Here is an 11,072-nt window from a genome sequence, read left to right as displayed (position 1 = left end):
CGCTTCTCTTTGTTTCTCCTTGCTTTGCTTTGCTTTGCTCTGCTCTTCCGGGCACAGTTTTGCTTTTCCTTCTCTGCGTTCCTCTGCTGTTCTCGCCCCTGCTTTGCTTTCCTTTGCCTCAGATTGCTTTGCGTCAGATTGCTTTGCTTTTTTTTTGTTGTTGTTTTTGTTTCTTTTTTTCTTCTTCTTCTTTTTTTTTTTTTTTTTTTTTTGTTAATATAGATACATATTCATTTTATTGCTTTGTTTTATTTTTGGACCTTTTGGCTTTGGTTTTCCTGGCCGCGCTTTGCTTTGCCTGGCCCTGCTTGTCATTTCTTTTCATTATGCCGCATTCTTTTCCCTAGCAGGGCTTTGCTTTGCCTTGCTCGGCTTTCCTCTTCATTTCTCTGCTCTCCTGTGCTGCGCTAGGCTTCCTTTGCAGACCGTCCCGACGATTTTGCCGATGAGGCGATCGGTATATTTAGGAACGCATAAACCCTCAGACACACAGCTGGGCCTCCCCGCAGCCCGGACACTGTCCCCTCGCAACTCGAGGGTGGGGGCAGCAGGCCCGGCCACCCGACATGGTCAGTTCTGTGGCCCCAGCCGTGTGGCCTGCTGCTAGGCGGTCCCCACTGCTCCCCGTCTGGGGACGGCGTTGGGTGAGGTTTTGAACGACGATCAGTAACTACATGATTCCCACAACTACATTGGATGGAAGGCAACAATCAATAAATAAATAAATAAATAAAGATAAAACCAGGTAAAGCAAGACATGGTTCTTGCCCGCTGTCACGGCGGACTATGAGGTGTCAGGGAGGCCGGGGAGCGGGCGAGCAGGGTACAGCCACGTTGTGGTTTAACCCGGCTGGCAGCTAAACACCACACAGTCGTTCGCTCACCCTCCCCCCTCCCTCTCTGGGATGGGGGAGAGAAACGGGAAAGTGAAGCCGGTGAGTTGAGATAAAGACAGTTTATTAAGACAGGAATATAATAATATAAGGAATATAAGGAATATAATAATAACAATAATAATAATAATAGTGATAATGATAATAGTATTAACAATAATAATGTGTAAGAAAACAAGTGATGCACAATGCAATTGCTCACCACCCGCTGACCGATGCCCAGCCTATTCCCGAGCAGCCGGCCCCCCCACCCCGGCCAGCCACCCCTATATATTGTTTAGCCATCCGAGTCTGGCCGCCAGCTCTACCCGGCATGAGGGCCCTGCGGTCTTTGCCCCGCAGACACTGGGAACCGGCAGGAGGGCTGGCCGCCAGCTCCTTACATTTGCTTCGCTTCTCTTTCTTTTTCCTTGCTCTGCTTTGCTTTGCTCTGCTCTGCTCTTCCGGGCACACTTTTGCTTTTCCTTCTCTACTTTGCTCTGCTGTTCTTGCCCCTGCTTTGCTTTGCTTTGCCTCAGATTGCTTTGCTTTGCTTTGTTTGCTCTGTCTTTCCTGGCAATGCTTTGCTTTTCCTCGTGCTACTTCGCTTTGCTTTGCTTTGCCTTGCTCTGCTTTGCCTCCACTGGCCATGTTTTCTTTTGCTTTTTCAGGCCACGCTTTCCTTTGTCTTGCTTTGCTTTGTATTCCTGCCACGGCTTTGCTTTCCCTTCTCTGCTCTGCTTTGCTTTTCCTACCCCTGCTGTGCTTTGCCTTGCTTCCTCAAACTGCTTTCTTCCTTTTGCTCTACATTTCCTGGCACTGCTTTCCTTTTCGTTGTGCTACTTCACTTTGCTTTGCTCTGCCTTGCACTGCTTTGCCTTTCCTGGACACGCTTTACTTTGCTTTTCCTGGCCCTGCTTTGCTTGGGTTTCTTTTTGCCTTTTTTTTTTTTTTTTTTACTTTAGATATATATTCATTGCATTGCTTTGTTTTATTTCTGGACCTTTTTACTTTGGTTTTCCTGGCCGCGCTTTGCTTTTCCTGACCCTGCATTTTCGGGCCATGCTTTCCTTTGTCTTGCTTCGCTTAGTATTCCTGGCACCTCTTGGTTTTACTTTCTCTGCTCTGCTTTGCTTTTCCTACCCCTGCTGTGCTTTGCCTCGCCTCAAACTGCTTTCTTTACTTTGCTCTACGTTTCCTGGCCCTGCTGGGACTTTTCTTGTACGAGTTTGCACTGCTTTGCTTTGCCTTGCTCTGCTTTGCCTTTCCTGGCCGTGCTTTTTCAGGCCACGCTTTCCTTTGTCTTGCTTCGCTTCGTATTCCTGGCACCTCTTGGTTTTACTTTCTCTGCTCTGCTTTGCTTTTCCTACCCCTGCTCTGCTTTGCCTCGCCTCAAACTGCTTTCTTTACTTTGCTCTACCTTTCCTGGCACTGCTGGGACTTTCCTTGTACAAGTTTGCACTGCTTCGCTTTGCCTTGCTCTGCGTCGCCTTTCCTGACCATGCTTTTTCAGGCCATGCTTTCCTTTGTTTTGCTTCGCTTTGTATTCCTGCCACGGCTTTGCTTTACCTTCTCTGCTCTGCTTTGCTTTTCCTACCCCTGCTGTGCTTAGCCTCGCCTCAAACTGCTTTCTTTACTTTGCTCTACGTGTCCTGGCACTGCTGGGACTTTCCTTGTACGAGTTTGCACTGCTTTGCTTTGCCTTGCTCTGCGTTGCCTTTCCTGGCCGTGCTTTTTCCGGCCACGCTTTCCTTTGTTTTGCTTTGCTTTTTATTCCAGGCACCTCTTGGTTTTACTTTCTCTGCTCTGCTCTGCTTTTCCTACCCCTGCTGTGCTTTGCCTTGCCTCAAACTGCTTTCGTAACTTTGTCTACGTTTCCTGGCACTGCTGGGACTTTCCTTGTACAAGTTTGCACTGCTTTGCTTTGCCTTGCTCTGCTTTGCCTTTCCGGGACATGCTTTTTCAGGCCACGCTTTCCTTTGTCTTGCTCTGCTTTTATTCCTGGCACTTCTTGGTTTTACTTTCTCTGCTCTGCTTTGCTTTTCCTACCCCTGCTGTGCTTTGCCTTGCCTCAAACTGCTTTCTTTACTTTGCTCTACCTTTCCTGGCACTGCTGGGACTTTCCTTGTACAAGTTTGCACCGCTTTGCTTTGCCTTGCTCTGCGTTGCCTTTCCTGACCATGCTTTTTCAGGCCATGCTTTCCCTTGTCTTGCTTCGCTTTGTTTTCCTGCCACGGCTTTGCTTTACCTTCTCTGCTCTGCTTTGCTTTTCCTACCCCTGCTGTGCTTTGCCTCGCCTCAAACTGCTCTCTTTACTCTGCTCTACGTTTCCTGGCACTGCTGGGACTTTCCTTGTACGAGTTTGCACTGCTTTGCTTTGCCTTGCTCGGCTTTCCTCTTCATTTCTCTGCTCTCCTGTGCTGCGCTAGGCTTCCTTTGCAGACCGTCCCGACGATTTTGCCGATGAGGCGATCGGTATATTTAGGAACGCATAAACCCTCAGACACACAGCTGGGCCTCCCCGCAGCCCGGACACTGTCCCCTCGCAACTCGAGGGTGGGGGCAGCAGGCCCGGCCACCCGACATGGTCAGTTCTGTGGCCCCAGCCGTGTGGCCTGCTGCTAGGCGGTCCCCACTGCTCCCCGTCTGGGGACGGCGTTGGGTGAGGTTTTGAACGACGATCAGTAACTACATGATTCCCACAACTACATTGGATGGAAGGCAACAATCAATAAATAAATAAATAAATAAAGATAAAACCAGGTAAAGCAAGACATGGTTCTTGCCCGCTGTCACGGCGGACTATGAGGTGTCAGGGAGGCCGGGGAGCGGGCGAGCAGGGTACAGCCACGTTGTGGTTTAACCCGGCTGGCAGCTAAACACCACACAGTCGTTCGCTCACCCTCCCCCCTCCCTCTCTGGGATGGGGGAGAGAAACGGGAAAGTGAAGCCGGTGAGTTGAGATAAAGACAGTTTATTAAGACAGGAATATAATAATATAAGGAATATAAGGAATATAATAATAACAATAATAATAATAATAGTGATAATGATAATAGTATTAACAATAATAATGTGTAAGAAAACAAGTGATGCACAATGCAATTGCTCACCACCCGCTGACCGATGCCCAGCCTATTCCCGAGCAGCCGGCCCCCCCACCCCGGCCAGCCACCCCTATATATTGTTTAGCCATCCGAGTCTGGCCGCCAGCTCTACCCGGCATGAGGGCCCTGCGGTCTTTGCCCCGCAGACACTGGGAACCGGCAGGAGGGCTGGCCGCCAGCTCCTTACATTTGCTTCGCTTCTCTTTCTTTTTCCTTGCTCTGCTTTGCTTTGCTCTGCTCTGCTCTTCCGGGCACACTTTTGCTTTTCCTTCTCTACTTTGCTCTGCTGTTCTTGCCCCTGCTTTGCTTTGCTTTGCCTCAGATTGCTTTGCTTTGCTTTGTTTGCTCTGTCTTTCCTGGCAATGCTTTGCTTTTCCTCGTGCTACTTCGCTTTGCTTTGCTTTGCCTTGCTCTGCTTTGCCTCCACTGGCCATGTTTTCTTTTGCTTTTTCAGGCCACGCTTTCCTTTGTCTTGCTTTGCTTTGTATTCCTGCCACGGCTTTGCTTTACCTTCTCTGCTCTGCTTTGCTTTTCCTACCCCTGCTGTGCTTTGCCTTGCTTCCTCAAACTGCTTTCTTCCTTTTGCTCTACATTTCCTGGCACTGCTTTCCTTTTCGTTGTGCTACTTCACTTTGCTTTGCTCTGCCTTGCACTGCTTTGCCTTTCCTGGACACGCTTTACTTTGCTTTTCCTGGCCCTGCTTTGCTTGGGTTTCTTTTTGCCTTTTTTTTTTTTTTTTTTTACTTTAGATATATATTCATTGCATTGCTTTGTTTTATTTCTGGACCTTTTTACTTTGGTTTTCCTGGCCGCGCTTTGCTTTTCCTGACCCTGCATTTTCGGGCCATGCTTTCCTTTGTCTTGCTTCGCTTAGTATTCCTGGCACCTCTTGGTTTTACTTTCTCTGCTCTGCTTTGCTTTTCCTACCCCTGCTGTGCTTTGCCTTGCCTCAAACTGCTTTCTTTACTTTGCTCTACGTTTCCTGGCCCTGCTGGGACTTTCCTTGTACGAGTTTGCACTGCTTTGCTTTGCCTTGCTCTGCTTTGCCTTTCCTGGCCGTGCTTTTTCAGGCCACGCTTTCCTTTGTCTTGCTTCGCTTCGTATTCCTGGCACCTCTTGGTTTTACTTTCTCTGCTCTGCTTTGCTTTTCCTACCCCTGCTCTGCTTTGCCTCGCCTCAAACTGCTTTCTTTACTTTGCTCTACCTTTCCTGGCACTGCTGGGACTTTCCTTGTACAAGTTTGCACTGCTTCGCTTTGCCTTGCTCTGCGTCGCCTTTCCTGACCATGCTTTTTCAGGCCATGCTTTCCTTTGTTTTGCTTCGCTTTGTATTCCTGCCACGGCTTTGCTTTACCATCTCTGCTCTGCTTTGCTTTTCCTACCCCTGCTGTGCTTAGCCTCGCCTCAAACTGCTTTCTTTACTTTGCTCTACGTGTCCTGGCACTGCTGGGACTTTCCTTGTACGAGTTTGCACTGCTTTGCTTTGCCTTGCTCTGCGTTGCCTTTCCTGGCCGTGCTTTTTCCGGCCACGCTTTCCTTTGTTTTGCTTTGCTTTTTATTCCAGGCACCTCTTGGTTTTACTTTCTCTGCTCTGCTCTGCTTTTCCTACCCCTGCTGTGCTTTGCCTTGCCTCAAACTGCTTTCGTAACTTTGTCTACGTTTCCTGGCACTGCTGGGACTTTCCTTGTACAAGTTTGCACTGCTTTGCTTTGCCTTGCTCTGCTTTGCCTTTCCGGGACATGCTTTTTCAGGCCACGCTTTCCTTTGTCTTGCTCTGCTTTTATTCCTGGCACTTCTTGGTTTTACTTTCTCTGCTCTGCTTTGCTTTTCCTACCCCTGCTGTGCTTTGCCTTGCCTCAAACTGCTTTCTTTACTTTGCTCTACCTTTCCTGGCACTGCTGGGACTTTCCTTGTACAAGTTTGCACCGCTTTGCTTTGCCTTGCTCTGCGTTGCCTTTCCTGACCATGCTTTTTCAGGCCATGCTTTCCCTTGTCTTGCTTCGCTTTGTTTTCCTGCCACGGCTTTGCTTTACCTTCTCTGCTCTGCTTTGCTTTTCCTACCCCTGCTGTGCTTTGCCTCGCCTCAAACTGCTCTCTTTACTCTGCTCTACGTTTCCTGGCACTGCTGGGACTTTCCTTGTACGAGTTTGCACTGCTTTGCTTTGCCTTGCTCGGCTTTCCTCTTCATTTCTCTGCTCTCCTGTGCTGCGCTAGGCTTCCTTTGCAGACCGTCCCGACGATTTTGCCGAGGAGGCGATCGGTATATTTCGGAACGCATAAACCCTCAGACACACAGCTGGGCCTCCCCGCAGCCCGGACACTGTCCCCTCGCAACTCGAGGGTGGGGGCAGCAGGCCCGGCCACCCGACATGGTCAGTTCTGTGGCCCCAGCCGTGTGGCCTGCCGCTAGGCGGGCCCCACTGCTATTCGTCTGGGGACGGCGTTGGGTGAGGTTTTCAACGACGGTAAGTAACTACATGATTCCCACAACTACATTGGATGGAAGGCAACAATAAATAAATAAATAAATAAATAAATAAATAAATAAAGATAAAACCAGGTAAAGCAAGACATGGTTCTTGCCCACTGTCACGGCGGACTAAGAGGTGTCAGGGAGGCCGGGGAGCGGGCGAGCAGGGTACAGCCACCGTCCGAGTCTGGCCGCCAGCTCTACCCGGCATGAGGGCCCTGCGGTCTTTGCCCCGCAGACACTGGGAACCGGCAGGAGGGCTGGCCGCCAGCTCCTTACATGTGCTTCGCTTCTCTTTGTTTTTCCTTGCTCTGCTTTGCTTTGCTCTGCTCTGCTCTTCCGGGCACACTTTTGCTTTTCCTTCTCTACTTTCCTCTGCTGTTCCTGCCCCTGCTTTGCTTTGCTTTGCCTCAGATTGCTTTGCTTTGCTTTGTTTGCTTTGTCTTTCCTGGCAATGTTATGCTTTTCCTCGTGCTACTTCGCTTTGCTTTGCTTTGCTTTGCCTTGCTCTAGTTTGCCTCCACTGGCCATGCTTTCTTTTGCTTTTTCAGGCCACGCTTTCCTTTGTTTTGCTTTGCTTTGTATTCCTGCCACGGCTTTGCTTTACCTTCTCTGCTCTGCTTTGCTTTTCCTACCCCTGCTGTGCTTTGCCTCGCCTCAAACTGCTTTCGTTAGTTTGCTCTACCTTTCCTGGCACTGCTGGGACTTTCCTTGTACGAGTTTGCACTGCTTTGCTTTGCCTTGCTCTGCGTTGCCTTTCCTGGCCATGCTTTTTCAGGCCATGCTTTCCTTTGTTTTCCTTTGCTTCGTATTCCTGGCGCCTCTTGGTTTTACCTTCTCTGCTCTGCTTTGCTTTTCCTACCCCTGCAGTGCTTTGCCTCGCCTCAAACTGCTTTCTTTACTTTGCTCTACCTTTCCTGGCACTGCTGGGACTTCCCTTGTACGAGTTCGCACTGCTTTGCTTTGCCTTGCTCTGCTTTGCCTCCACTGGCCGTGTTTTCTTTTGCTTTTTCAGGCCACGCTTTCCTTTGTCTTGCTTCGCTTCGCTTTGTATTCCTGGCACTTCTAGGTTTTACTTTCTCTGCTCTGCTTTGCCTTGCCTCCAACTGCTTTCGTTACTTTGCTCTACCTTTCCTGGCCCTGCTGGGACTTTCCTTGTACGAGTTTGCACTGCTTTGCTTTGCCTTGCTCTGCTTTGCCTTTCCTGGCCGTGCTTTTTCAGGCCACGCTTTCCTTTGTTTTGCTTTGCTTTTTATTCCAGGCACCTCTTGGTTTTACTTTCTCTGCTCTGCTCTGTTTTTCCTACCCCTGCTGTGCTTTGCCTTGCCTCCTCAAACTGCTTTCTTTCTTTTGCTCTACATTTCCTGGCCCTGCTTTGCTTTTCCCTGTGCTACTTTCCTTTGCTTTGCTCTGCCTTGCACCGCTTTGCCTTTCCTGGACACGCTTTTCTTTGCTTTTCCTGGCCCTGCTTTGCTTGGTCTTTTTTTTGCGTTTTTTTGTTTTCTTTGTTTGTTTGTTTGTTTGTTTTATTTTAGTATAGATACATTTTCATTGCATTGCTTTGTTTTATTTTTGGACCTTTTTGCTTTGGTTTTCCTGGCCACGCTTTGCTTTTCCTGGCCATGCTTTTTCAGGCCATGCTTTCCTTTGTTTTGCTTTGCTTCGTATTCCTGCCACGACTTTGCTTTACCTTTTCTGCTCTGCTTTGCTTTTCCTACCCCTGTTGTGCTTTGTCTCGCCTCAAACTGCTTTCTTTCTTTTGCTCTACATTTCCTGGCCCTGCTTTGCTTTTCCTTGTGCTACTTTCCTTTGCTCTGCTCTGCCTTGCACCGCTTTGCCTTTCCTGGACACGCTTTTCTTTGCTTTTCCTGGCCCTGCTTTGCTTGGTCTTTTTTTTGCGTTTTTTTGTTTTGTTTGTTTGTTTGTTTGTTTGTTTTATTTTAGTATAGATACATTTTCATTGCATTGCTTTGTTTTATTTTTGGACCTTTTTGCTTTGGTTTTCCTGGCCACGCTTTGCTTTTCCTGGCCATGCTTTTTCAGGCCATGCTTTCCTTTGTTTTGCTTTGCTTCGTATTCCTGCCACGACTTTGCTTTACCTTCTCTGCTCTGCTTTGCTTTTCCTACCCCTGTTGTGCTTTGTCTCGCCTCAAACTGCTTTCTTTACTTTGCTCTACGTTTCCTGGCACTGCTGGGACTTTCCTTGTACGAGTTTGCACTGCTTTGCTTTGCCTTGCTCTGCGTTGCCTTTCCTGGCCATGCTTTTTCGGGCCACGCTTTCCTTTGTTTTGCTTTGCTTCGTATTCCTGGCACCTCTTGGTTTTACTTTCTCTGCTCTGCTCTGCTTGTCCTACCCCTGCTGTGCTTTGCCTTGCCTCAAACTGCTTTCGTTACTTTGCTCTACGGTTCCTGGCACTGCTGGGACTTTCCTTGTACAAGTTTGCACTGCTTTGCTTTGCCTTGCTCGGCTTTCCTCTTCATTGCTCTGCTCTCCTGTGCTGCGCTAGGCTTCCTTTGCAGACCGTCCTGACGATTTTGCCGATGAGGCGATCGGTATATTTCGGAACGCATAAACCCTCAGACACACAGCTGGGCCTCCCCGCAGCCCGGACACTGTCCCCTCGCAACTCGAGGGTGGGGGCAGCAGGCCCGGCCACCCGACATGGTCAGTTCTGTGGCCCCAGCCGTGTGGCCCACCGCTAGGCGGTCCCCACTGCTCCCCGTCTGGGGACGGTGTTGGGTGAGGTTTTGAACGACGATCAGTAAATACATGATTCCCACAACTACATTGGATGGAAGGCAAGAATAAATAAATAAATAAATAAATGCAGGGGGGAAAAAAAAAAAAAAAATCAGGTAAAGCAAGACATGGTTCTTGCCCGCTGTCACGGCGGACTATGAGGGTTCAGGGAGGCCGGGGAGCGGGCGAGCAGGGTACAGCCACCATCCGAGTTTGGCCGCCAGCTCTACCCGGCATGAGGGCCCTGCGGTCTTTGCCCCGCAGACACTGTGAACCGGCAGGAGGGCTGGCCGCCAGCTCCTTACATTTGCTTCGCTTCTCTTTCTTTTTCCTTGCTCTGCTTTGCTCTGCTCTGCTCTTCCGGGCACACTTTTGCTTTTCCTTCTCTACTTTGCTCTGCCTTTCTTGCCCCCGCTTTGCTTTGCTTTGCCTCAGATTGCTTTGCTTTGCTTTGTTTGCTCTGTCTTTCCTGGCACTGCTTTGCTTTTCCTTGTGCTACTTCACTTTGCTTTGCTCTGCCTTGCACTGCTTTGCCTTTCCTGGACACGCTTTACTTTGCTTTTCCTGGCCCTGCTTTGCTTGGTTTTTTTTTTGCCTTTTTTTTTTTTTTTTTTTTTTTTTTTACTTTAGATATATATTCATTGCATTGCTTTGTTTTATTTCTGGACCTTTTTACTTTGGTTTTCCTGGCCGCGCTTTGCTTTTCCTGGCCCTGCTTTTTCAGGCCATGCTTTCCTTTGTCTTACTTTGCTTCGTATTCCTGGCACCTCTTGGTTTTACTTTCTCTGCTCTGCTTTGCTTTTCCTACCCCTGCAGTGCTTTGCCTCGCCTCAAACTGCTTTCCTTACTTCGCTCTACGTTTCCTGGCACTGCTGGGACTTTCCTTGTACGAGTTTGCACTGCTTTGCTTTGCCTTGCTCTGCTTTGCCTCCACTGGCCATGTTTTCTTTTGCTTTTTCAGGCCACGCTTTCCTTTGTCTTGCTTCGCTTCGCTTTGTATTCCTGGCACCTCTAGGTTTTACTTTCTCTGCTCTGCTTTGCCTTGCCTCCAACTGCTTTCGTTACTTTGCTCTACCTTTCCTGGCCCTGCTGGGACTTTCCTTGTACGAGTTTGCACTGCTTTGCTTTGCCTTGCTCTGCTTTGCCTTTCCTGGCCGTGCTTTTTCAGGCCACGCTTTCCTTTGTTTTGCTTTGCTTTTTATTCCAGGCACCTCTTGGTTTTACTTTCTCTGCTCTGCTCTGCTTTTCCTACCCCTGCTGTGCTTTGCCTTGCCTCCTCAAACTGCTTTCTTTCTTTTGCTCTACATTTCCTGGCACTGCTTTGCTTTTCCTTGTGCTACTTTCCTTTGCTTTGCTCTGCCTTGCACTGCTTTGCCTTTCCTGGACACGCTTTACTTTGCTTTTCCTGGCCATGCTTTGCTTGTTTTTTTTTTTTGCCTTTTTTTTTTTTTTTTTTTTTTTTTTTACTTTAGATATATATTCATTTCATTGCTTTGTTTTATTTCTGGACCTTTTTACTTTGGTTTTCCTGGCCGCGCTTTGCTTTTCCTGACCCTGCATTTTCGGGCCATGCTTTCCTTTGTCTTGCTTCGCTTTGTATTCCTGGCACCTCTTGGTTTTACCTTCTCTGCTCTGCTTTGCTTTTCCTACCCCTGCTGTGCTTTGCCTTGCCTCAAACTGCTTTCTTTACTTTGCTCTACGTTTCCTGGCCCTGCTGGGACTTTCCTTGTACGAGTTTGCACTGCTTTGCTTTGCCTTGCTCTGCGTTGCCTTTCCTGGCCATGCTTTTTCAGGCCACGCTTTCCTTTGTCTTACTTTGCTTCGTATTCCTGGCACCTCTTGGTTTTACTTTCTCTGCTCTGCTTTGCTTTTCCTACACCTGCT

The 11,072-nt window shown here is 48.7% G+C and overlaps 1 protein-coding gene across 2 annotated transcripts; it reads left to right on the top strand.

Annotated features, from left to right (window-relative positions):
• Nucleotides 1–2,768: 2,768 nt before the first annotated feature.
• Nucleotides 2,769–9,300, top strand: LOC308187318 (uncharacterized protein). 2 transcript variants are annotated; one of them, XM_080609490.1, is made up of 2 exons: nucleotides 2,769–3,635; nucleotides 6,539–9,300. In XM_080609490.1, exon 2 carries the CDS (start codon nucleotides 6,658–6,660, stop codon nucleotides 7,981–7,983), a length of 1,326 nt encoding a protein of 441 aa, XP_080465616.1. In that variant the 5' UTR covers nucleotides 2,769–3,635; nucleotides 6,539–6,657; the 3' UTR covers nucleotides 7,984–9,300. The 2 variants fall into 2 exon arrangements, with proteins under 2 accessions (XP_080465616.1, XP_080465615.1); XM_080609489.1 differs by having other exon boundaries at nucleotides 2,769–3,681; nucleotides 6,585–9,300.
• Nucleotides 9,301–11,072: the final 1,772 nt, after the last annotated feature.

Source organism: Anser brachyrhynchus (genome assembly GCF_964034855.1).
Source record: "Anser brachyrhynchus genome assembly, contig: SCAFFOLD_197, whole genome shotgun sequence".
Taxonomy (NCBI): Eukaryota; Metazoa; Chordata; class Aves; order Anseriformes; family Anatidae; genus Anser; species Anser brachyrhynchus.
Note: the sequence above shows the minus strand (reverse complement) of the source record. Positions and strands in the feature narration are given on the sequence as shown.